Genomic DNA, 25,788 nt, shown 5'->3' with positions numbered 1-25,788 from the left:
TGCTCTTGTGGCCTGGCTGTGTCCCAACACCTCAGGAGAGGGAGGAGCTGAGCTTCTGGCTCCACTAATGCCCCCCTTGTTCCTGCTAACCAGCTTTGGGGGCAGGGAGGCAGACCACTTGTGGGGGCAGGTCAGAGATAATCAGGGATTCTGTCAGTCCTCGACTGAAAGTCAGCAGATGAGTGTACCCATTCCTGCCATCCCTAGCTGGCAGGATGTGGACTTCTGACAGTTACTGCAACCACCTGTGTCCTGCCTCACACAGTACCCTCAAACTATTTCCCCTCCCTGCTGGTTCTTTTTCTTTTTCTTCTTTTTTTTTTGAGACGGAGTTTTGCTCGTTGCTGAGGCTGGAGTGCAGTGCCGCGATCTCGGTTCACTGCAACCTCCGCCTCCCAGGTTCAAGCAATTCTCCTGCCTCAGCCTCCCGAGTAGCTGGGATTACAGGTGTGTGCCACCATGCCCAGCAAATTTTTGTATTTTTAGTGGAGACAGGGTTTCACCATGTTGGCCAGGCTGGTCTTGAACTCCTGACCTCAGGTGATCCACCTGCCTTAGCCTCCCAAAGTGCTGGGATTACAGGCATGAGCCACCACGCCCACCCTGGTTCTTGTTTTTGCGCAGGTGGCCATGGAGGATTAAAATTCCTGAGTCCACTACCGGAGTGCTAAGGCCCAACATGAATGTGTGTGTGTGTGTGCACGTGTGTGTAGGGCAAAAGACATCCCCCAAGACCCTACAGATGAGGAGTTAGTGGATCAAAGGAAAGGGGAACTGGGCAGGCCCAGAGGTCAAGTGGCTGACCCCAGTTCCCTGGGGAGCCAATGGCAAAGGTGATGAGAGCCTAGTCCCTGCCTCCTAGCATAGTGCATTTCCCACTGCCTTCCTACAGAATCATTCATTCCTGTGTTTATTCCTTGAACAAACGTTTATTGAGCACCTCCAATGTACCAGGCACAAGTCTACGTAGGGGCCATAGATGATTTCAGCACAGCATAATGTACTCTCTGCTGTGAGAGCACTGGGTACTGTGGGAGCATTGGGTACTGTGGGAACCTGAAAGAGGGGTTAGTCCCATAACCTGGGGAAGTCAGCTGAGGCTTCCTGGTGGAGGTGAGGCTTGAGTAGAATCTAGAAGCATGGTTGGCAGACAAATGGGGGAAATGTTCAAAGCAGAGAAAGTAGGGGACATGCATGACATATTCTTGGCACCTCACCAGCAAAGTGTGCTCTCAAGGTGGTGGCCAGAGAGGGATTGGCAGGAGCAGGTCACAGTGGGCCTTGAGTCATGTTAAGGAGTTTAGACTTTGTCCTGAAGCTTGTGCGCAGAAATGGAAGGATTGTAAGCAACTAGCAAGATTGCTTTGTTTGCAGTTTGGCGCATAGATTGGAAGGCCTAGCTTGGAAACAGCTGTGATAATCCAGGTGAGAAAGGAGGGTTTGCCTTAGGCCACAGCAGTGGGACGGGAAGGGAGGCAAAGAGGCCAGGGACATCTAGCAGTTAGATGGCCGGGTTTGGTGGCTCACGCTTGTAACCCCAGCACTTTGGGAGGCCGAGGTGGCAGGATTGCTTGAGTCCAGCAGTTCTGAGACTAGTTTATACAACATAGTGAGACCGACGTTTTCACAAAAATTTTAAAAAATTAGCTGGATGTGTAGTCCCAGCTACTCAGGAGGCTGTGATAGGGAAGCTGAGGTGGGGAGGATCTCTTGAGCCCAGGAAGTCAAGGCTGCAGTGAACTATGATCACACTACTGCACTCCAGCCTGGGCAACAGAGCAAGACCCTGTCTCAATAAATTAAATAAATAAATAAATGTTAGAATCTTGAGCTCTTGGAGAGCAAGTGGAGGCAGCTGATAAGAGAAAGGGAGGTGAGGCCGGGTGCAGTGGCTCACACCTGTAATCCCAGCACTTTGGGAGGTCGAGGTGGGTGGATCACGAGGTCAGGAGTTCAAGACCAGCCTAGCCAACATAGTGAAACCCCATCTCTACTTAAAATACAAAAATTAGCCAGGCGTGGTGGCAGTGCCTGTAGTCCCAGCTACTCGGGAGGCTGAAGCAGGAGAATTACTTGAACCCGGGAGGCGGAGGTTGTGATGAGCTGAGGTCGCACCACTTCACTCCAGCCTGGGTAACAGAGGGAGACTCCGTCTCAAAAAAAAAAAAAAAAAAAGAGAGAGAGAGAGAAAGAGAGGTGGCCAGTCTGGCCAACATGGCAAAACCCTGTCTCTACTAAAGTACAAAAATTAGCCAGGTGCAGTGGCACACGCCTCCAGCTACTCTGGAGACTGAGCAGGAGAGTCGCTTGAACCCAGGAGGCGGAGGCTGTGGTGAGCCGAGATCACACCACTGCACTCCAGCCTGGGTGACAGAGCAAGACTCTGTCCCCCCCCCCCAAAAAAAAAGAAAAAAGAAAGAAAGAAAAGGAGGTGACTGCTGATGGTGGTCTTCCCAGTAAAAGCAGGTAAAAAAACCAAATAAGCTAGGGGCAGAAGTGATCAGTCCATCTTTGGTCAAAGTGGGTTTGAGGTGCCTGTGGGACATTCAAGAAGAGAAGCAGAGGCTGGGAGCAGTGGCTCATGCTTGTAATCCCAGCACTTTTGGGATTTTGGGATTTTGGGAGGACCAGGTGGGCAGATCAATTGAGGTCAGGAATTCGAGATCAGACTGGGCAACATAGTGAAACCTCATCTCTACTGAAAACACAAAAATTACCTGGGTGTGGTGGTGGGTGCCTGTAATCCCAGCTATTCTAGAGGCTGAGGCAGGAGAACTGCTTGAACTCAGGAGGCGGAAATTGCAGTGAACCAACCTGCCACTGCACTTCAGCCTGGGTGACAGAGCGAGACTCTATCACACACACACACACACACACACACAAAAAAAAAAAAAAAAGAGAGAGAGAGAAGAGGAAAAGACAGCTGGGTATATGGTCTGGAGCTCCACAGAGAGGTCTGAAGTGGAGTCTGATGTTTTGAATCAAGGTCAGGTATTATTAACTCCAGTTTACAAAGTTCATAGAGGTTAAAAACTATTTGACCACAGTTACACAACCATGGGGCAAGGATTTGAACTCAGATATATGGATGTCAAGTTCAGTGGTGCCTTTGACCCCCCCAAGTTCAGTGCTAATTCCTTTGCCCCAGGATGCATCAGCTTCTGCAAGGGTGGGGGCTGGGGGTTTGGGAAGGAGGAAGCAGGTGTCTGAGTGTGTTTGTGCCCCATGTGCCTTCTGCCTGAAATTGCATTTGCAGGTTGGGCGCAGTGGCTCACACCTGTAATCCCAGCACTTTGGGAGGTCGAGGTGGGTGGATCACTTGAGGTCAGGAGTTCAAGACCAGCCTGGCCAACATGGTGAAACCCCATCTCTACTAAAAATACAAAAATTAGCCGGGTGTGGTGGTGGGCGCCTGTAATACCAGCTACTTGGGAGGCAGAGGCAGGAGAATCACTTGAACCCAGGAGGGAGAGGTTGCAGTGAGCTGAGATTGAGCCACTGCACTACAGCCTGGGCGATGGAGGGAGACTCTGTCTCAAAAAAAAAAAAAAAAAAAAAAAAAAATTGCATTTGCCTGGAACTTGCAGGAAGGGCATTTCTAGCTGGCTTGGAGATAGTGAGATTCTTGTTTGTTGGTAATCAGATGTTCTCAACTAACGCTGGCTACACCATCAGCAAGTCAGTGGTTGTCCATGTGTGAGGATTTCGACAACCATGAAGTCAGCTGAGACCCTGCAGGAACCGAGGGACTGAGGACTCCTGCTACCTGGGACCCTTCGTTTCCTTCCCTGACTAGCTACTCCTGTTTTTGCAGTGGATTCTCTCCCAGAATAAGATGATGTGGGAGAGGCCCAGGTCCTAGGTGTGGCTTAAGGTTTCCACTTTTCTACACTAAAGAGAACTAAGCTGAGGCCACCATGGTCCAGGGACAAGGGGCTGTCCCTTGTATCTTGGAGAAAAATTTTGTCTTAGCTCCAGTAACCTTTTTGTGTCCAGAGTTGGTTTCTGCTGGTGGGGTTCCTGGTCTCGCTGACTTCAAGAATGGAGCCTCGGACCTTCCCGGTGCGTGTTAACAGCTCTTAAAGATGGCACAGACCCAAAGATTGAGCAGCAGCAAGATTTATTGTGAAGAGCCAAGGAATGCAATAGAACTAAAGCTTCCATAGCGTGGAACCGCACCCTAGTGCGTTGCCACTGCTGGCGGGGAGGTGGCCAGAGTTTATTCCCTTATTGGCCCTGCCCATGTTCCGTTTCTGTCCTATCAGAGTGTGCTTTTTTCAGTCCTCCCTTCGATTGGCTACTTTTAGGATCCTGCTGATTGGTGCGTTTTACAGAGTGCTGATTGGTGCATTTTCCAGAGCGCTGATTGGTGCATTTTACAGAGCACTGAATGGTGCATTTTACAATCCTCTTGCTAGCCATAGAGCACTGATTGGTGCGTTTTTACAGAGTGCTGATTGGTGCATTTTGCAATCCTCTTGCTAGCTACAGAGGGCTGATCGGTGCATTTTACAATCCTCTTGTAAGACAGAAAAGTTCTCCAAGTCCCCACTCGACCCAGGAAGTCCAGCTGGCTTCACCTCTCATTTTATTCGAAGAAGGGTGCCTTGCTTTCCTTCTAAATCAGGCCTTCCTACTGTCTTTCAGAGGGGTGTGTGTGTGTGTGTGTGTGTGTGTGTGTATCTGTTTCTCCCTGTACATCACAAGCTCCATAAAGGCACAGACTGGGAATGGGAGCAGTGGCTCATGCGTGTAATCCCAGCACTTTGGGAGGCTGAGGAGGGAGACTGAGTCCAGGAGTTGGAGACCAATGGTGAAGCCCGTCTCTACAAAAAAAAAAAAAAAAAAAAAATTAGCTGGGAGTGGTGGCTTTCACCTCTAGTCCCAGCTACTCCGGAAGGTGAGGTGGGAGGATCACTTGAGCCTGGGAGGTTGAGGCTGCAGTGAGCCGTGATCCCGCCACTGGACTCCAGCCTGGGTGACAGAGCAAGATTCTGTCTCAAAAAAACAAAACAAAACAAAAACATGAAGACCTGGACTGGGTCTGTTTTGTCTACTTCATGTGTTTCCTGGCTCATATTTGTCAAATGAATGAATAAATGAATGAATGCTTCTTTTTTTTTTTTTTTTTTTGTTTGTTTGTTTTGAGACGGAGTCTTGCTCTGTCGCCCAGGCTGGAGTGCAGTGGCGCAATCTCGGCTCACTGCAAGCTCCGCCTCCCGGGTTCACGCCATTCTCCTGCCTCAGCCTCCCGAGTAGCTGGGACTACAGGCGCCCGCCACTGTGCCCGGCTAATTTTTTCTATTTTTAGTAGAGACGGGGTTTCACCATGGTCTCGATCTCCTGACCTTGTGATCCACCTGCCTCGGCCTCCCAAAGTGCTGGGATTACAGGCGTGAGCCACCGCGCCCGGCCAAATGAATGCTTCTTAAGATCCGGGTCCTGGGCCTCAAAGTGGAGGCAGATCTTCTTGTCTGTTTTTTTCTTTTCTTTTCTTTTTCTTCTTTTCTCTTTTAACTATATATTTTTTTAATCAGGCAACTTCCCGAGCCAGAGTATACTCAGAGAGATCTCCTGTCTTTGTCTGTTTACTGAACTGTTTCCAGCTTGCAGAGTATTACTTTCAATTCTGCAAAGAGGAGGTGGGGGGGGGCAGCATGCACTAAGAGGTTCCTCCCCCCATCCCCCTGTCCCCAGGAAACAGATGGTAAAATGCTTAAGACACTGCTGCTTCCCTCAGCACCCTCGGTGCCCCAGCCCCCAGCCCCAGACTTGGCTCCTTCTCTGCTAAGGCTGAAATGCAATCAGCCCAGATGGGCTCTGGCAGTCAACTCTATCCTTCTAACTCTGGGCACTAAGTTGGGTGGGATGAAAGTCTGTATTTAGTAAGCTATTTTCCTTCTTCCCGCAAACTTCCCAGCCTTCCTCAATCCTCTTAAACTTGTGTTCCCATTCCTTTTTCAATATTTCAAGTGCCATTTCTCAGGCTGTAGCTTAACTCATTCTACATCAGTCTGATAGCAACACATTCCTCCTGTGTGCCGGGCTCCGGACCAGGCAGGGAGTGCGGGTGTCATACGCTGGTTAACAAGATATGAACCCCACCCTCGGACTCACAGCTGATGGGAGGAAACAGACTTGCCAGTCTATAATCCCAGTGTAGGGAAAAGCCCCATGTAGCTGGAGAACCAAGCGAGGGCTGGGGAAGCAGGTGGCTTTTATGGCAGGGGAGCTAAAAGGTCTCAGGCATTCTCTTTTCTGAAAAGGTGAAAGGCACTCAAGGAGGAAATGCAGAAGCAAAGGTACAGTCAGAAAGAGCTGGGCATGTGTAGGCAGGAACCAGTAGATGCAGAGCCTGGGAGATAAACCTGCCAAGGCAGGTGCGGTCTGTTCGTGGAGGCTCTTGAATGTCCGATCAGTCAAGTGGAGACTGATCTGAATCCAGTGAGCAATAGGGAGCCATTGAAGGTTTATGAGCTGGGGGAGTTACAGACCCTGAGTTGTGCTTTAGGAAGATTAATAGGGCCATAGAGAGGATGCCCTGGGAAAGGAGAGCTAGAGGCAGGGAGACCAGTTAGAGTTGTTACCTTAATGGAGGGTCGTTACCTTAGTGGAGGCTGTAGGAGGGCAGTGCAGTGGGGTGGAAGGAGCTGGCTCCCTGGTGTGTTGGCTGAATCTCCTGCTAACCACCTCTGCAGCCTGAGGGCGCGTTGCCTTTTAAACTTCTCCTTTTGTTATCTGTTTGTTTGTTTATTTGTTTGTTTGTTTGTTTGTTTATTTATTTATTTATTATTTTCCCCCCCAGCTTAAGCAAAGGAAGAAATTCACAAGCAACAACAGAAAGCTCCCCCTTCCATACCCTCCTCAGATCTGGCCTCCTGGTTCTCTATTGGCTTATGTACTCCTCTGCCAGGTATCTGGGGCCTCTCTGCAGGGTCTCCAGCTGGAGGATCTCTCTTCATGTTCCATCCTTGTCTTCAGGTGCCCACTTCCGGGGATCAGGAAGCTGTGCCTGGGCAGTGGGTTTGTCAGTGAATTGCAGGAGCACTGATTTATCCTAGAAGTTGCCAAGCACCAAGGGGAAACCCTGCCTTTCCCCAGGAGAACACACTTTGAGTGGGCTCCCAAGACCCACGCTAGTGAACCGACTGAAGATCTGTGGAGGGTTGGAATATTCTCCCAGCTCAGAGAGGATCGGTGAGCTCTGTCTGTACTACACAGCTGGTAGGTACAGAAAGTGGGTCGCCTGGGGTTTTGCTTCAGTCTAGTGCCCTAGACATGGCACTCAGAGAAGGGAGAGCTGGGATCCGGTTCCGGGCGCAGTGCGAGTCTCCGCTGATTTGCGGTGGTGTATCCCACCCGGATAACTGTGGAGTTTTCGCAGGGCGAGGGGGAGAACTGGAGCTTGAAACTCCCATATTCCTTGCACCTCTCGGGCCCTGGACAGGCAGCTCTTAGTCACTGGGGTGTCCATAGCGCCCGCGAAGGGCCAGCGTCCCAGAGGGTTCCCAGGTCAGGTTGGTGACGCGTGGGGCTTCCCTAACTTCATAGGCAAAGCCTGCCAGACCCTCCCCCGGGGAGCGGAGCTCCGAGCACCAGGGCCGGCTCCGCTCCTGAGGCCGCTGAGCCCTCCTGCACCTGTCCGGCCCGGGAAGTGCCATAGGACAGCTGATCGCCAAGTTAATGAGCATCTTCGGGAACCAGGGTAAGGGGCGCACAGGGCATCCAAGCGAGCGCTTTGATCTCGCTCTCTTCTGGGACTCCTCTGATCTGGGGTCAGACGCACTGGGGACCTCGGGCTCCGAGGGTCGTATATGGGCGCTCCTCGACTGCCGCGCGGCCTCCCCTGCCCCCGTCCCTGCCTGCTCCTCTTGGATCCTCGCGCTTTGGTGCGCCCCGGGACGCAGGGCTGGGCAAGCCTCCTTTCTCCCGCTAAACGGCGCCAGCGGCGGGGATGGGGGGCTGCTGCGGGTTTCCTGCGACTGTGACTTCGCGTTCGGCTCTTTCTCCAGACACCGTCTCGCGGCAAGCCCAGAGGCGCCCCGGGCCTTTCAGACTCTTCTAGAATGTGAAGGGAGGTGGGGGCTCAGCTGTCTTTTCCACCGTCCCGGAGTGGGGCAGGTGTCAGGGCTGGGTAGGAAGCAGACACGCTAAGGTGGGCAGAGGTCCCTAGCATGCGAGGAGCGCTATCTCCTTCCTGGGAGGTCTGGTGGGGGCACACAGTCCCTTGGCCATCGGGTTTGGCCCTGACGCTGCCCTTCCTCGGATGCTTCCAGAGCAGAAGGTTATCATCATGGGACTGGACAATGCGGGAGAGCACCATTCTCTACCAGTTGTAAGTGACTTTCGGGCGGTGAGGGTAGAGGGCTGGGCCTCCCACCAGACTGACAGGCATGGGGACCAATCACTAGAGCTCTTCCCTGGGTTACAGGGCTCCTCTGTACCCGGAGGAGTGATTGAGAACGCTGCTTGGACCTTCCTAGTACTGCGGCTCCTCGGCCTGGCATTCAAATCCTGCACCGTACGAGCAACCCTAGCTCCCACTGCTTTCCTCCATCTTCCCGGGGCCCCTGCCAAACCCAGCTCCAGGCCTGCCAAGTGTCCCAACCTGCCTTCCTGGTCCTCGCTCCCTCTAGCGGCAGGTCGCCCCTTTCTCACCCCTGTCCCCTCTGTCAGTTAACTTTCTTTCCCTTCTTCAAACCCAAAGGCTCACTGAGTCTCTGTAGCTCCTGGTCTAGAAGCCTGGCACGTATGGGTGGGGCTGAGTAAATACCGATCGCAGCTTTCCCCGATATTCGCTCTCTGGATGGCACCTCTCCCATTTTAAGCCTCCAAAGTACTTTACCTAGGATAAGCTTTTCCATGAAAAAGTAATACATGTAAATTATTTTTAAAAAGCATGAAGGAAAATTTCAAACAATGGAGGAATACACAGTGAAAAGTAAGTTTCCTTCTCGCCTCTAGCTCCTAGTTTTCCTCCTATTGTAACTTTGCGGTAACTTTTCAGAAACATTATTTACATATAAAAGCATGTGTATGTTTTCTATGTCACTTTAAACAAAGCACCTCTCTGATGTCCCTCACTGTGTCTATTTTTCTAAACTTTTGCTTCTCAAAGTGTGGTCTACAGACCAGTCACATAGGCATCACCTGAAAGCTTATCAGAAACGCAAAACCGTGGCTGGGCGGGGTCGCTCACACCTGTAATCACAGCACTTTGGGAGGCCGAGGCGGGCGGATCACCTGAGATCAGGAGTTCAAGAGCAGCCTGGCCAACATGGTGAAACTTCGTTTCTACTAAAAATGAAAATTAAAAAATAAATAAAATTTAAAAAAAGGGCTGGGCACGGTGACTCACGCCTGTAATCCTAACATTTTGAGAGACCGAGGCGGGTGGATCACCCGAGGACAGGAGTTCGAGACCAGCCTGGCAACATGGTGAAACCCTGTCTCTACTAAAAAAAAAAAATTAGTCGGACGTGGTGGCACATGCCTGTAATCACAGCTACTCTGGAGGCTGAGGAAGGAGAATCACTTGAACCCGGGAGGTGGAGGTTGCAGTGAGCCGAGATCACATCACTGCACTCCAGCCTGTGCAATGGGAGAGATAATTCATCTCAAAAAAAATTAGCTGGGCATAGTGGCATCGCTACTGTAATCCCAGCTACCTGGGAGGCTGAGGTAGGAATCGCTTTGAACCCAGGAGGTGGAGGTTGTAGTGAGCTGAGGATTTCGTTTACCGCACTCCAGCCTGGGCTGGCTGTGAGACTATATCTCAAGAAAAAAGGGGCCGCGGCTCACACCTGTAATCCCAACACTTTGGGAGGCAAAAGCAGGTGGATCACGAGGTCAAAGCAGGCGGATCACGAGGTCAGGAGATCGGTGACCATCCTGGCTAACCTGGTGAAATCCCGCCTCACTAAAAAAAAAAAGTACAAAAATTAGCCAGGCCGTGGTAGGGCGCCAGAACTCCCAGCTGCTCACTGGAGGCTGAGGTAGGAGGACGGCATGAACCCAGGAGGTGGAGCTTGCTGTGAGTCGGTGATCACGCCACTGCAGCAATCCAGCCTGGCTTATTGGTGAGCAAGATTCCATCTCAAAAAAAAAAAAAAAAGAAGAAGGCCAGGCGCCGTGGCTCAAGCCTGTAATCCCAGCACTTCGAGGTCGAGATGGGTTTGATCACGCAGGTCAGGAGATCGAGCATCATCCTGGCTAACACGGCGAAACCCCGCTCTCTACTAAAAAAAAAATGCAAAAACTAGCCGGCGAGGAAGGGCGCCTGTAGTCCCAGCTACTCGGGAGGCTGAGGCAGGAGGAACGGCGAACTCAGGAGGTTAGCGGATGGTGGTGAGCTGGAGATCGCCGCCTACCGCACTCCAGCCTGGCGACAGAGCTTGTGACTCCGCCTCAAAAAAAAAAAAGGCCGGGCGCCGGTGGTTCGCCTTTGTAATCCCGGCACTTTGAGGCCGAGACTGGCGATCACGCCAGGTCAGTGAGATCGAGACCATCCTGGCTAACACGGTGAACCCGCTCTACTGGGAAAAATAGCCGGGCGCTGGTGGCTCACGCCTTGTAATCCCAGCATATTCTTGGGAGGCCGAGGCGGGCGATCGTTACAAAGGTCAGGGAGATCGGTGACCATGGCGAAACTCCGCCTCGGCCAAAAATGAAAAATTAGCCGCGACAAGGGCTTCCCCTGTAGTCCCAGCCACCGCAGCTCGAGGCAGGAGAATGCATGGAACCCGGAGGCCGGAGCCAGCAGTGAGCCGAGATTGCCCCACTGCACTCCAGGCCTGGCCACAGAGTAAGACTCTGTCTCCAAAACCAAAACAAAACAAAAAATCCAGCCGGGCGAGGCAGAAGGCTTCTGTAGTCCCAGCTACTCGGGATGCTGGCAGGAGAACGCCTGAACCCAGGAGGCGTGAGAGACTCCGCCACTGCACTCCAGCCTGGCGACAGAGCGAGACTCCGTCTCAAAAAAAAAAAAAAAGAAGAAGAAGAAGAAGGAAAGAAATAATGCAAAACCGTGGTCGGATGCGGTGGCTTACACCTGTAATCCCAGCACTTTGGAAGGCCGAGGTGGGCAGATCACTTGAGGTCAGGAGTTCGAGACTAGCCCAGCCAACATGGCGAAACCCCATTTCTACAAAAATACAAAAATTAGCTGGGCGTAGGGGCGTGCGCCTGTGATCCCAACCACTCTGGAGACTGACGCGGAAGAATTGCTTGAACCTGGGAGGCGTGATTGTGCCTACACTCCAGAATGGGCGACAGAGTGAGACTCTGTCTCAAAAAGAAAAAAAAATAATAATAATAAAGAAAGAAAGAAAGAAATGCAAAACCCTGGGCCCCAGCCCAGACTCATTGGGTCAGAACCTGCATTTTGACAAAACTCTCAGGTGATTCAACTGCATGTTAAAGTTTGAGGAGGCTGGGCTCTGTGGCTCATGCCTGTAATCCCAGCACTTTGGGAGGCCAAGGCAGGAGGATCTCCTGACAGGAGCCCAAGGCCAGGAGTTCATGATTAGCCTGGGCAACACAGTGGGACCCCATTTCTATAAAAAGAAAAAAAGATATAAAGTTTGAGGAGCCTGCTTGAAGATGTTTCCCATCTCTGGGGTCCAAGCCAGGACAAGGCTTGGTCTCACTCCTGTCTTCATTCCCCAGGGCCCAGCACAGGGTCTGGCTCCCAGCAGGTGCTTGGTGAACCTGGGTGGACTTGTTCTGAGTTAGATTCAGCCTGCTTTGGGAGTAGAGCATTTGGGGGCCAGAGTTGGCAGTAGGCTGGACTGAGCTCTTGGTGCCCTCTCCTACCTCCCCAGCTTGACCAATGTGGTGGTCCATACGTGTTCCACCACTGGCAGCAACATGGAGGAGATCATTTTGCAGAAGACCCACTTCCTCATGTGGGACATAGTGGGGCAGGAGGCTCTGAGTTTTATCACCAACACCTAGGTGAGGAGGGCACCAGGGCTCCAAGGCAGCTGTATGATATCAGACAGTCATGTAACCTCTCTGAGCCTTGGTTCCTCAACTTGTGAAATAGAGATTATAATAATCGGCGGGTTGCTGTGGCTCACACCTCTAATCCCAGCACTTTGGGAGTCAGAGGCGAGTGGATCACCTGAGGTCATAAGTTCGAAACCAGCCTGGCCAACATGGTGAAACTCCACCTCTACTGAAAATACAAAAATTAGCTGGGCGTGGTGGCAGGCGCCTGTAATCCCAGCTACTTGGGAGGCTGAGACAGGAGAATTGCTTGAACCTGGGAGGCAGAGGTTGCAGTCAGCCGAGATCGCGCCATTGAAACTCCAGCCTGGGTGACAGAGCAAGATTCTGCCTCAAAAAAACAAAAGTTATATATATACATATATATAATGATCTCCCTGAGTTGTTGTGAAAATTAAATAACAAACCAATATGTAATGTATATATGTCAGATACTCAACACAGTGCAGTGCCTGCCTGTTAACCTGTTTGAATACTCCCTGGCAGCTCCTGGCAGCTTTGTTTGATGCACCGGATGGGGTAGGCCCCTTGTCTATAGGGCCTTACCTTCTTACTCCAGCAGGAGTAGAATTCAGTGGTTTAATTCCTGGACTGAGACAGAGTTGGGTTCCATTTCCAGCACTGCTACTCACCAGCTGTGTGGTCAAGAGCAAGATACGTAGCCTCACGAAGCCTCAGTCTCTTCATTTGTAAAATGGGGATACTAACAGTACCAAGTCCACAGGGTTGTGATGAGGCCTAAATGGAGTCACGAACACCAAGTGCTTATGTAGCACAGCCTCAGCCTCTGCCACACAGCCAGAGGTGTGCTGTTTCCATGTCTGGATAGAAAAGACAATTACAGGCCAGGTGTGGTGACTCGCGCCTGTAATCCTAGCACTCTGGGAGGCCGAGGCAGGAAGGTGACCTGAGGTCAGGAGTTTGAGACCATCCTGGCCAACATGGCGAAACCGCATCGCTACTAAAAATACAAAAATTAGCCAGGTGTGGTGGCATGTGCCTGTAATCCCAGCTGCCAAAGACAATTATAATGGAAGCAGGGTGGTGAAAACTTGAGGCTGCATGGTTTCATTTATCTGAGCCTGGCGTCTGGGCAGTGCAGAGATGGGGCAAAACATGTTTACCATAGAGAAAGCCTGCCAGTTCGTCATCCTTGTGATTCACAGCACGGACCGGGATCGGCTGCTGACTGCTTGAGAGGAGCTATATAAAATGCTGGCCCATGAGGTAAGCCCCCTACAGTTGGGAGAGGGCCCAGTGGTACTAACTGTGTGTCCTCAGGCTGGTCACTTAGCCTCTCTGAGATTAATTCCTGGTGTCCCAGTTTCTGAGAGTCTCCATACCAGCAGCATGAGGAGGGCTGGTTTGTGCCTGATGAAGGGCATCAGTACCCTCAGTGCAATTGACTATAGAAGCCAGAGTTGCTGGTTCAAGTTCGAACTCCATTTTTCCTTCACTGTGGGCCTTTGTACAAGTGATTTCACCTCTCTAATCCTCAGTTTCCCCAAGTATAAAATGAGGATCATGAATTCCCACCTATGGGATTGTCATAAAGAGGCTTTCCATGAGCTGCTGGTGTCATTTGATGTGGTTGCTACCATTGTGGCAGGGCCCCCATCTCTGCCTCATCCAGGCATGGGCCTCTGTTGCTGGGACAGCGGAAGAGGGAGCCAGAGAGCACCTGTGAGGCAGTAGGAAGGAAGGCTGGGCCCTAGCAGGCTGACTGGGGCTGGGCTCCTCTATCCACAGGCTCTGCGGGATGCTTCAGTCCTGATTTTGCCAATAAGCAGGACGTAAAGGACTTTGTGAGGACGGTGGAGATCTCCCATTTCCTTCCTCTCAGGACCAGCAAAGGCCACTGTGCTCCTGTACCCTCACCGGAGAAGGGTTAGCCCCACCTGGATCTCCAGGCCTGGCTGAACCAATGGATGCCTGACCATCAGAACCCTTCTTCTGCCTCTCTCCTGTGAGAATCTGGCTCACAGTTGGCTCCTGGGCCAAGCCAATTGGGCATCTCCCCACAGGTGAGATGTGGTGGGTAAGCCACGAGCAGACAGCATCCCTGCTCTCAGGGGCTTGTTCTAGTGGAGAGAGAGGTAGCACTCCACCACCTAAATGCAATAATCTTTTTTTTTTTTTTTGAGGCAGAGTTTTGCTCTTGTAGCCCAGGCTGGAGTGCGGCCTCAGCTCATCGCAACTTCCGCCTCCCACGTTCAAGCGATTCTCCTGCCTCAGCCTCCTGAGTAGCTGGGATTACAGGCACCCGCCACCACGCCTGGCTAATTTTTATATTTTTAGTAAAGATGGGGCTTCACCATGTTGGCCAGGCTGGTCTTGAACTCTTGACCGCGGGTGATCCACCGGCCTCGACCTCCCAAAGTGTTGGGATTACAGGCATGAGCCACCATGCTTGGCCGCCATAATCTGAGGTGCTGAGAAGTGATGTGCAGAATCCCACTGGATACCAGAGATGGAGGGGAAAGGGATAGGTCTGATTCAGTTCTGGCCTCTCCTAAGAGGTAACTTTTGAGTTGAGACCTGAATGAAGAGAAGGAGACAGCCACAGGGAGACCTGGGGAACAAGCCTTCCAGGCAGAAATCATTGACTCGCTCTGACCTTCAGGTTTTTTTTTTTTTTTGAGACGGAGTCTTGCTCTGTTGCCCAGGCTGGAGTGCAGTGGCGTGATCTCGGCTCACTGCAAGCTCTGCCTCCTGGGTTCATGCCAATCTTCTGGCTCGGCCTCCCAAGTAGCTGGGACTACAGGCGCCTGCTACTACGCCCGGCTAATTTTTTTGTATTTTTAGTAGAGACAGGGTTTCACCATCTTAGCCAGGATGGTCTTGAACTCCTGACCTCATTATCCGCCCACCTCGGCCTCCCAAAGTGCTGAGATTACAGGCGTGAGCCACCATGCCCTGCTTAGTTTCTTATCTGTAAGTAGGAGGTTCATCATACCTCCCAGAGTTTCTGTAGAGTAAATGACACCATTCAGTCCACAAATCTTTCTTGAGCACCTCCTTTGTGCAGGGTACTGTTCTAGGCACTGGAGAAACAGCAGTGAGCAAAACAGACAAAAATCCCTGCCCTCATGGAGCTTACTTTCCAGTAGGGGAGGCAGATGGTGAACAGGAAAGATATATAGTCAGTTAGAAAATGATGGCTGGGCGTGGTGGCTCATGCCTGTAATCCCAGCATTTTGGGAGGCTGAGGTGGGCAGATCACCAGAGGTCGGGAGTTTGAGACCAGCCTGATCAACATGGAGAAACTCCGTCTCTACTACAAGTACAAAAATTAGCTGGGTGTCGTGGAGCATGCCTGTAATCCCAGGTACTCAGGAGGCTGAGGCAGGAGAATCGCTGGAACCCCAGAGGCAGAGGTTGCAGTGAGCCGAGATCGTACCGTTGCACTCCAGCCTGGGCAACAAGAGTGAAACTCCATCTAAAAAAAAAAAAAGAAAGTGATAAATGACTTGAGCAAGGAGTTTGAGAAAAGCCTTGGCAACAGAGCAAGACTCTGTCTTTTTTTTTTTTTTGAGACGGAGTCTGCCTGTCGCCCAGGCTGGAGTGTGTGCAGTGGCATCTCGCCTCACAGCCCCGCCTCGGCCATGCCATTCTCCTGCCTCAGCCTCCGAGTAGCTGGGACTACAGGCAACCCACCGGCTAATCTTTTTGTATTTTAATAGACGGGTTTCACTGTGGTTCCCTGATTCCTGACTCCAGGATCCGCCTGCCTCCCAAAGTGCTGGGATTACAGGTGTGAGCCACTCACCGCAAGACTCTGTCTTTACAAAAAAAAAAAAAAAAGCTGGGTGTGGTGGCACACACCTGTATTCCTAGCTACTCATGAGGTTGAGGCAGGAAAATCACTCGAGCCCAGGAGTTTCAGGCTGCAGTGAGCTCTGACCACGTTGCTGCACTCCAGTCTGGGTGACAGAGCAAGATCCTGTCTAAAAAAAAAAAAAAAAAAAAAAGTGGTAAATGATAAGGTGAATAAAGAGTAAGAAACACAGATTAGGCCAGCATGGTGGTTCATGCCTGTAGTTCTAGTTACTGGAGAGTCTGAGGCAGGAGGATGGCTTGGGGCCAGGAGCTGAAGTCCAGCCTGGGCAACATATCCAGACCCCCATTTCCAAATACAAAAACAAAGAAAAGAAAAGGGAGATTGGAAGTGTGTGGAGGGAATGCTGCAATTTTAGGCAAGTTACCTGACAAGGGACACTGAGCAGATAGCTACTGAGTAATCACCTGGAGGATTTGAAGGAGCTGGGCCAGGTAGAAAGGGCCTTACATCAGGCCTGGAAAGTTTCCGTTTCCTCTTCCTTGTCAAGCGGAATCACGGCAGGCTGGGTACACAGGTATCTCTTTTTTTTTTCGAGGCAGGGTCTCACTCTGTTGCCCCCCCAGGCTGGAGTACAGTTGTGCAAACATGGCTCACTGCAGCTTCAACTTCTTGGGCTCAAGCGATCCTCCTACCTCAACCTCCCTAGTTAGGACTACAGGCGCACACCACCATGCCCAGCTAATTTTTGTATTTTTGTAGAGAGAGAGTTTTGCCACGTTGCCCATGGCTGGTCTCAAACACCTGGGTTCAAACGATCCCCCTGCCTCGGCCTCCCAAAGTGTTGGAATTACAGGAATGAGCTACCATGCCTGGCCCAGGTGTGTTTTACTGAAGAAGGGGAGACTTTAAGCAAGGGACCACACGTTTCTGGCAGTGTCCTTGCCACCCCCTGGGTCAGGAGAACCCTCTTCCACAACCCACAGTCAGTTCAATCAGCATTCTTTTTTTTTGAGACGGGGCCTCGCTTTGTCGCCCAGGCTGGAGTGCAGTGGCGCGATATCGGCTCACTGCAAGCTCCGCCTCCTGGGCTCAGGCCATTCTCCTGCCTCAGCCTCCGAGTAGCTGGGACTACAGGCGCCCGCGATCACGCCCGGCTAATTTCTTGTATTTTTAGTAGAAACGGGGTTTCACCGTGTTAGCCAGGAGGATGGTCTCGATCTCCTGACCTCGTGATCCGCCCGCCTCGGCCTCCCAAAGTGCTGGGATTACAGGCGTGAGCCACCGCGCCCGGCCAGCATTCTTTTTTTTTTTTTGAGACAGCGTCTCGCTCTGTCACCCAGGCTGCCAGGCTACAGGGCAGTGGCTCGATCTCGGCTCACTGCAAGCTCCGCCTTCTGGGTTCACGCCGTTCTTCTGCCTCAGCCTCCTGAGTAGCTGTGATTACAGGCGCCTGCCACCATGCCTGGCTAATTTTTTTTTTTTGAGACTGAGTCTGGCTCTGTCGCCCAGGCTGGAGTGCAGTGACCGGATCTCAGCTCACTACAAGCTCCGCCTCCCGGGTTTACGCCATTCTCCTGCCTCAGCCTCCGGAGTAGCTGGGACCACAGGCGCACGCCACCTCGCCCGGCTAGTTTTTTGTATTTTTTAGTAGAGACGGGGTTTCACCGTGTTAGCCAGGATGGTCTCGATCTCCTGACCTTGTGATCCGCCCGTCTCAGCCTCCCAAAGTGCTGGGATTACAGGCTTGAGCCACCGCGCCCGGCTCACTTTATTGATTGATTGATTGATTGTGTGGAGTTTCACTCCTGTTTCCCAGGCTGGAGTGCAATAGCATGATCTCGGCTCACTGCAACCTCCGTCTCCTGGGTTCAAGCGATTCTCTTGCCTCAGCCTCCCAAGTAGCATGCGCCACCATGCCCAGCTGATTTTTGTGTTTCTAGTAGAGACGGAGTTTCTCCCTGTTGATCATGCTGGTCTCGAATTCCCGGCCTCAGGTGATCCACCCGCCTCCGCCTCCCAAAGTGCTGGGATTCCAGGCGTGAGCCATTGCGCCTGGCCCAATCAGCATTTTCTAAGTACCCTCTGTGTTCCCTGTGTGGTGCCAGACCGCGGCTGAGGATGATACAGAGATGACCAAGGCTCCACCCATGCGCGGGAGTTGTTTACAGTCTAATGGGGGAACTCGCGTAGGGAACCTCTTTCTGGCACACATCACCGTGAAGAATCCTTGGCCAAAGACACAGCTAAGGGGCCGAGCAAGGTGAGTCTCCAGGCTCCTTCCTCAGAGAAGCCCTCCCCGACTCTCAGGCATCCAGAGGCCTCTGTATATTTCCTTTATCACTGCATGTAATTATAGAATTATGTGTCTGACCATTTATTTAGTATCTATCTCTTCCATCAGACAGTAAGCTTCAGGGGCATGTCTGCCTTTTCACCAGTGACTCCAGAGCCTTGCACAGTACCTGATGCACAGCAGGTACTCAAGTCAGTTTGTCTCCGTTAATTGAATGATTGGATGTAACTTTGCTTCCTGCACCCAGTCTGCTTTGGGAAAGGGCTGGGGACTTGAAGGCCATCATTCTCTTGGGATAGGCTGACCCCTCCTGTTCCTCCCTCCCTGCAGGCTGCCTGCTGCACTCCAGTGGATGCAATCTCAGGCCCTTGCTAACTGATGTTCCAGTCTGAGGCCAATCAGAAACTTTGGGGTTTTGCATGGTCAACATGGGTGGAAAATCAAGTGGCTATTTATTACTTTTTTATGATTCTCTGGTGGGAGCAGTGGCTGCTATGGACAGTGAGATTGACACCATTCTCCCAACCCGTTGCTGAGAATTGGACTGCATACCTTGGATTCCTGCAGACAGCACATCGGAATAAGCTGCCCCTCACCATGGCCACAGGCATCCTTCTTGGAGATGTCAGGGAAATGTTGGATATGTTGCAGAATTAGGGAGTGGAACCCTCTCCCTCTCCTCAGCCCTCAACCTCTCCGTAGGAATAATGTGTGTGTTAGGGGGCAGATTAAGAGACCCCTGAGGCCGGGCACGGTGGCTCATGCCTGTAATCCCAGCACTTTGGGTGGCTGAGGCGGGAGGATTACTTGAGATCAGGAGTTGGAGACCAGCCTGGCTAACACGGTGAAATCCCGTCTCTACTAAAAACATAAAAATTAGCTTGGTGGTGGTGCACGCCTGTAGTCCTAGCTACTCGGGTGGCTGAGGCAGAAGAATTGCTTGAACCCGGGAGGTGGAGGTTGCAGTGAGCCGAGATTGTGGCCCTGCACTCCAGCCTGGGTGACAGAGCGAGACACCATCTCAAACAAAACAAAACACAAAAAGTAGCCAGACGTAGTGGCAGGAGTCTGTAATCCTAGCTACTAGGAAGGCTGAGACAGGAGAATCCTTTGAACCCGGGAGGCGGAGGTTGCAGTGAGCTGAGATTGCGCCACTGCACTCCAGCCTGGGCGACAGAGCGAGACTCCGTCTCAAAAAAAAAAAAAAAAAAAAGACACCCCTGGAATTGGTTTTCATTTCCTCAAACCCACCCCCACCCTCAGGCTTTTTGGCCCCTCAGCCATTTTTGTCACATTCCCTTTGGGCACAGGAGATTCTAGAAAGGTGGAGAAGGTGGGCTCAAGGGGAAGAGGGTAGAGGCAAAAACCGTAAGGGGAAATGCAGGAGGACAGGACGTCCCAGATAGGGACAGCCCTTTGCACTGCAGAGATTCCACTCCTCGTCTTTCCATTCCCTCTGAGATGCTGACTCTGACCACAGTTCTTGGACTTTAAGCCACTCCACAGCATCCCCTTCACTTCTAGTGTCCTTCCAATGTGAATCCCACTCCTCCCAAATATACCGGATTCCTACAGGGGCTGCTTATTTTGTCTTTGTGCAACGATTTTTTTTTTTTTTTTTTTTTGGAGTCTCACTCTGCCGCCAAGGCTGGAGTGCAGTAGTGGCGCGATCTCGGCTCACTGCAACCTCCGCCTCCTGGGTTCAAGCGATTCTCCTTCCTCGGCCTCCCGAGTAGCTGGGACTACAAGCGCGCACCACCACGACCTGCTAATTTTTTGTATTTTTAGTAGAGATGGGGTTTCACCATGTTGGCCAGGATGGTCTCGATCTCCTCACCTCGTGAGCCGCCCGCCACGGCCTCCCAAAGTGCTGGGATTACACGCGTGAACCACCGCGCCCAGCCAGGATTTTAAAAAAATATATACTGTATTAGGATTTTTATAAGTCTGTAATAAATGCTATTGAAAACTGTTCACCTCTTATTTCTGCCTTCTCTGTCTGTTCCTCAAACTGGCTTTTGGTTTGAGAGAAGGGGAGGAGCGACTCTGGGGCTGGAAAAGCCCAGGAGACAAGGTGGAGAGTCTGTTAATCTGTACATCCCTAGACCTGGGACGATGCTGGGGACAGTCCTTTTCTCAAGCCAGTCAGTGGACATCTGGGGGAGAGTCTAGGCACGGATATAGAGGACCCAAGATTCCTTAATCTAGTTGTTTTTCCGAAAGCGTGACTGTGGAGGAAGAACTTAGGAGTTCTAGCCATTCCCACTGTATTTTGTGTTGTTTTCAATAGGTATCCGGACGCAACCCACAGATTAAAACTTTAAAGGAAAGTGAAGGCCACACCCCTATTCCGTAGAAATTTATTCTAATGAAAACCGTAAGGCGTGCCGGGGGTATAGCTCAGTGGTAGAGCATTTGACTGCAGATCAAGAGGTCCCCGGTTCAAATCCGGGTGCCCCCTTGGCGTTCGTAAGTTTTAGTGTTTTGGTCTCCGGAGGGCTCCTAAAGAGTTTCTGCACAGATGGAACGGGAGGGAGTCTCGGGCCCTGCCACCATCTTTTCTTTTGCAGGCGAGTGAGGATGGATCCTAGCCCCTGCCAGTGGCTCAGCCTGCGTGTGCATCCCAGGGTGGAATGCAGTACGAGTGAGGGCTAGGAGCTCAGGGCTGACCCTTGGAACGCGGTGCGGGTGGCTCAACCTCGCAATGGCAGGGCGGAGGCGGGCGCACCCCCAGGTCAGCCTGGCCAGTGACCCCGACGGCTCTTTCATGGCGGGAGGGAGGCTGAGTTTCTAAGGGCTGGGCTGGAGAAGACAGACCGGGAGAAGCCGCGTGAGCATGTGCGAGGGAGAAAGAAGCTCCCAGACGTGGCAAGGGGGCTTCTGCAAGGCAGGAGAGTAGGACACCCCCGAAGTGAAATATTCCTAGAGACTCCTTCCACACTCCACGAATATATTTTCTTACACCGCCAGTGGGAATCTTCAGCTCAGAGCTTCAGGAAACAACCCCTGCTTCCAAGTGAGTCATTTTTCTGGGAGTTGTATTTTTTCCATTTCTTGTAAACGTCTTACCCCATTTCCACTTCCCTTCGGGAACTCCACACGGCGCCTGCGCAGCAATAGCACTAAGAGACAACCTGCGCTTACTTACCGGCAGAGGGGGTATAGCTCAGTGGTAGAGCATTTGACTGCAGATCAAGAGGTCCCCGGTTCAAATCCGGGTGCCCCCTCTTTGACATTTTTCGAGATACTAAAGTTTTTGTCCCGGTTGTTGATTTTTCCTGAGCTGTTTGCTTTTTCTCCTACTGGCAGACGAGGAGCAGTGAGGGACTGCAAGGAACTGGGGATTCAACAGCACTGGCTCTCAAAATGTGGTCCTGGGATTACCTGGGTACGCTCTGCCCTCATCCCAGACCTAGTGAATTAGAAACTTGAGGGTGGAGTCCAGAAATCTGTGTTTTCATATACGCTCGCCATTGCTTGAGTCCAGGAGTTGGAAGCTGCAGTGAGCTATGATCGCAGCACTGCACTCCAGCCTAGGCAACGTTCGAGAACCTGTCTCAAAAAACAAACAAAATAAACACACACACACACACACACACACACACACCCCCTCCAGGTGATTACGATCTCAAAGTCTAGAGCCTTACATTAAAATTTACACATTTGCTTTTACTATATCCAAGTTTATGTTTCAGCCTGAGCTCTTCTTGTAAGACAGACCACGAGGTACCCCAGATGGAGGAATGTGCAAAGACGCTGGGGCTGGAACTGGAATCCGTCCCGGGACCTCTCACCTTGACCTCAGGGAAGGCAGGAGGTCGGAGACAGGGGGTGGGCAGGCCCAGGAAAGAGGAAACCCACAGGACGAGAGGGTTGTGGCTCGTCACGTGGCCACTTGAGGGCAGCAAGAAGCCGCAGCTGGAGGCAGTTGCCTATCTGATCCTGTTTGAGAGTCCGCCAAGTTGGGATTTAAATTAGACATCAAGAAGAATTTACAGACCGGCCTTGCCTTGTTCCATGGTAAGCGGACACTGGGTTTAGGGCTGGAGGAGGTAGTCTCTGGGAGTCTGGGCCCGGCGGAAGGAGTAAGAGATTAGAGAGCCTTTAGTTGTTCCCTTTCTTAGGTCTTTTTTTTTTTTTTTTTTTTCTTAACCTCAGTGCCACGGAATCTACCTCTTCATCCCACAGTGTACCTTCTCCTGTCCCCACCTGTATCCCTCCTCCTGGAAAGTTTCTCCAATGGCGCTCAGCGTTCACACCCTTCCTCTCTGCCGTTTTCTAGTCCCTAGGCCCCTGCCCACTAGAAGCCAGGGTGCCCCCTCACCCCGTCTCCCACTCTCCAGCGCCCCAGCTCCTTGCCGTCACAAGAACCAAGTAGGTCAGGGGAGGAAAGAGGAACCTCCGTGTCCTGACCTGATTCCTTGCCGTCTATTAAATATCCTACATTGCGGATATTTTTATTCTGTCCTGGAAGAAAAAATAAAAAGATGATCTGTCCCCAGAGCCTGTGAGAAGGTGGTGTCAGGTGGGGTGAGCCGTTTCCTCGTCTGGGGCTGGCTCTGAAGATTGATTGGGTCTGGCCCTGAGCAGGCCTGGAGGCCCCAGAGAGGCGGGAGGCCTGAGTTACCTACTCGTGGGGAGGGGTCCAGGCTGTTGCAGAGTAGGGGGTAGCCAGGCCCCCTCCACTCTCATGTCTGCCAGGCTTGGGGGGCAAATCGGTGCTGGAAATGGGGGGATGGAGGGATAAGGTGGAGTCATGGGAGGGGGGTGGGATTCAGGTCCCTCTTGGGGAGAAAAGCTGGGGGTCTTTGCTGCAGGAGATTCCTGGGGGTGGGGGCGGGAGGACAAAGCATCAGAGACGCACAGAATTCCGAAGAACAGCTCAGAAAGTCGCAGAGCTTGGAGGAGCTGGGGGCGGGGGACAGGCAGGGGCCCGTGGCCCACGGAGGGGGCGCCTGTCCCTTCCAGGGGTCAGTCCCTCGGGCCTTCTCTCTGCAGCTTTCCCGGCGGAACGGAGGAGGGAAAGGGAGCCAGGAACTCAGTGAGGCGGGCGGGGCGGCTGATGCTTCTAGGGGTTCTCTCAGCCCGAGGGGCTCCCGCCCTGTCTCCTACTCTGCACCCCTTGCCTTTGGAGCGGCTGCAGGAGCTCTAGGGGAGCGCTCCGGGAGGGCTGAGGGCAGGCGCCGGGAGAGCCCCCAACGACGCAGCGCCCCCCGCCCCGCCCCCTGCCCCAGCTCCCCACCCCTCCACCGACCCAGCGGCACCCCCCCTCCCCGCCTGCTCCTGGAGGCCACAGCCTCCCGCTCCGCTCGCTCTCTCGCCGCTCCTGCCGGCTGGCCCGGCCCCGCGCTCCGCTGTCTCCTCACCGCCCGCGCCTCCGCCAGCCCCGGGGACCGCGCGGCCGGAGCCGGAGCCAGGGCCCCCTCCCTCGTCAGGGCCGGGGCAGCGAGCAGGCCGGGGGCAGGTCCGGGCACCCACCATGCGGGGCGAGCTCTGGCTCCTGGTGCTGGTGTTCAGGGAGGCTGCCCGGGCGCTGAGCCCCCAGCCCGGAGCAGGTAGGACTGGCCGGAGCCGGCCTGGGTGGGCCGGGGGCGGGGAGGGGCGGGCAGGCAGGTGAGGGCAAGGGCAGGTGTGGACTGCCTGGCGATGTCCGCGAGGGGAGCATTGTCCGCAGGAGACCAGGAGCGCTGTGGGCTGTGGGCAGGTGGATAGGGACCCCACTTTCCCAAACACATAGGCTGTGTGAGTGACGGTGGAGACACCGATGCCCGGACCTCTTCTACACAGGGACCGTAGGAGAGGGGGCTCTGTGTGGCGATGGGCTCTTAAAGGGGACAGCTGGAGAGTCATCAGGACCCCTGATCACCCCAGGCAAGGCTGAATTCTGATGAGACGGGAGCCTGGGAGGCCCCTGCCCCAGCCATGCCTTCTTTTCCTCTTCTCTGCCACACCCCCGACCCCAAAGCTGACCCAGGCTAGGGATAGGTGGGAGCAGCCAGGGGAATGGTGGAGACACAGCGTCTCTCCCTGGGAAGGCAGCAGCCCTTCGGTCACCTTCTCTTACCTATTTGGTGTCAGTAGAGAGGCAATGGGCCCAGGAAGAAGCAACTTGCTGCTCCTGCACACGCAGCCTCAAGGGTCCCCCTCCTCACACCTGCTCCCATTTGCCCTGGCAGCCTTTGGCTTTCAGCTACTCTGGCTCTAGATGGGGCACTGGGGTAGGGGGTGGAGGGAGGCGTCCCATTCTGCACACTCCCTTCCCCCTACCAGTTCTCCAAACTCATCTCTCCCACCTGGAAGTCCTTTCTGAGATCTACCTGGAATCCCTCATGGTATAAAAGGAAGACTCATTTTCATAGTCTCCCTTCTCTCCTATGCACTTAGACTTTCTCTGGGGTTGGGGAGATGGGTAATTTGCAGCCTGGTCCCTCAACAGAGATGATTAAGAAGACAGAGACCTGTGCATCATTGGCATGGGTGCCCATCAGGTGGGGTGAGGGAGGGCTGTTGAGGTGAGTGCTGTGGTTGACCTGCTGTGTCTCAGGGGTGTGCTGGCACCAGGCACAGTGGCAGTGGCAATGTTCTTCACTTTAATGGTCCCAGTATGTAGGTGAGACAGACTTGGGTCCCTGTTGAGAAGAACAGTATGTGGGGGTGGGAAGGGAAGGAGACTGACAGTGGGAGGTGTGGGCAGAGGGCAGTGGAGCTGATGTGTCGAGAGACTGCTGGTAAGAACCACCAGTTTTCAGGGAGACCACACAGAGGGTGACCAGAGACGTGGCTTCTAGTCCTGCCATCTCACTTGCTGTGTGACTTTAGGCAAGTTACTTTCCCTCTCTGGACCTATTTTTGCATTTATAAAGTGAGGCTGTTGGCAAAATCTTTGACTCTTGTGTGTGGAATAATGAAGGATCTTTTGTAATTGCCTTTCCTTTTCATATTTGTTAGGATCTTTATGGGTAACTGATACTTTTAAAAAATCAAGGTAAACAGGACAGAGTTAGATATGTGATGAATAATTTCTGGACTCCTTTCAATCCCCAACCTGGTGTGATCTTCTGAACTCTGGGTGTCACGGAGTTTATGAGGGGAGGCTCTGAACCTTTGGCTGGGTAGGGTGGACCATGGAGAGGGCCGGGGAAGGGGGAATTGGGAGGTAACAAGGATGGGCTGGGAGATAGTAGCCAGATCCGGGCCTGGCTGAAGGCTGCCCTTTCAGAGTAGGGTTGGGGTAGTAGACAGATGAGGAGACCAAGAAGAGTGGGGCCGGCAGAGACTTGAATCACTTTTCTATTTAGAGGCCACCCTGTCTTCTTGGCTTTGACAGAGATTGAGCCAGGAGAAATGCACTTTTTCTGTAGCAGGAGGGATTGAGGTTAGACTTTAGGAATCTGTAAGAAGGCAGAGGCAGCAGCTGTTGCTGCTGTCCAGTGCCCTTTTCTTTTTTTTTTTTTGAGACGGAGTCTCGCTCTGCCGCCCAGGCTGGAGTGCAGTGGCCGGATCTCAGCTCACTGCAAGCTCCGCCTCCCGGGTTCACGCCATTCTCCTGCCTCAGCCTCCCGAGTAGCTGGGACTACAGGCGCCCGCCACTGCGCCCGGCTAGTTTTTTGTATTTTTTTAGTAGAGACGGGGTTTCACCGTGTTAGCCAGGATGGTCTCGATCTCCTGACCTTGTGATCCGCCCGTCTCGGCCTCCCAAAGTGCT

General features: G+C 52.7%; 2 protein-coding genes and 2 non-coding genes across 6 annotated transcripts in view; all 4 read left to right on the top strand.

The window, feature by feature from the left end:
• Nucleotides 1–11,016: 11,016 nt before the first annotated feature.
• ARL5C (ADP ribosylation factor like GTPase 5C) lies at nt 11,017–14,179 on the top strand. The gene is given in 6 exon segments (XM_021928135.1): nt 11,017–11,029; nt 11,795–11,953; nt 12,049–12,065; nt 13,153–13,236; nt 13,759–13,780; nt 13,783–14,179. Coding segments are annotated over 6 exon segments (414 nt in total). The 3' UTR covers nt 13,902–14,179.
• Nucleotides 14,180–20,472: 6,293 nt separating this feature from the next.
• TRNAC-GCA lies at nt 20,473–20,544 on the top strand. The gene has a single exon. It is a non-coding gene; the product is annotated as a tRNA-Cys (tRNA).
• A 694-nt stretch (nt 20,545–21,238) lies between these two features.
• On the top strand, nt 21,239–21,310 carry TRNAC-GCA. The gene has a single exon. It is a non-coding gene; the product is annotated as a tRNA-Cys (tRNA).
• Nucleotides 21,311–21,652: 342 nt separating this feature from the next.
• PLXDC1 (plexin domain containing 1) overlaps nt 21,653–25,788 on the top strand; it is an 86,290-nt gene continuing 82,154 nt past the window's right edge. For 2 of the 3 annotated variants that reach the window (XM_021928288.2, XM_003912917.4), the window contains exon 1: nt 23,340–23,638. In XM_021928288.2, coding sequence (XP_021783980.1) covers nt 23,563–23,638 — 76 coding nt within the window. In that variant the 5' untranslated portion in view covers nt 23,340–23,562. Of the gene's footprint in view, nt 22,104–23,339; nt 23,639–25,788 lie in introns of those variants that run through there. The other variant, XM_009190486.4, reaches the window with a different exon arrangement.

The sequence above is a fragment of the Papio anubis genome, chromosome 17, assembly GCF_008728515.1.
Source record: "Papio anubis isolate 15944 chromosome 17, Panubis1.0, whole genome shotgun sequence".
Taxonomy (NCBI): Eukaryota; Metazoa; Chordata; class Mammalia; order Primates; family Cercopithecidae; genus Papio; species Papio anubis.
This window is presented reverse-complemented; position numbering and strand designations above follow the sequence as displayed.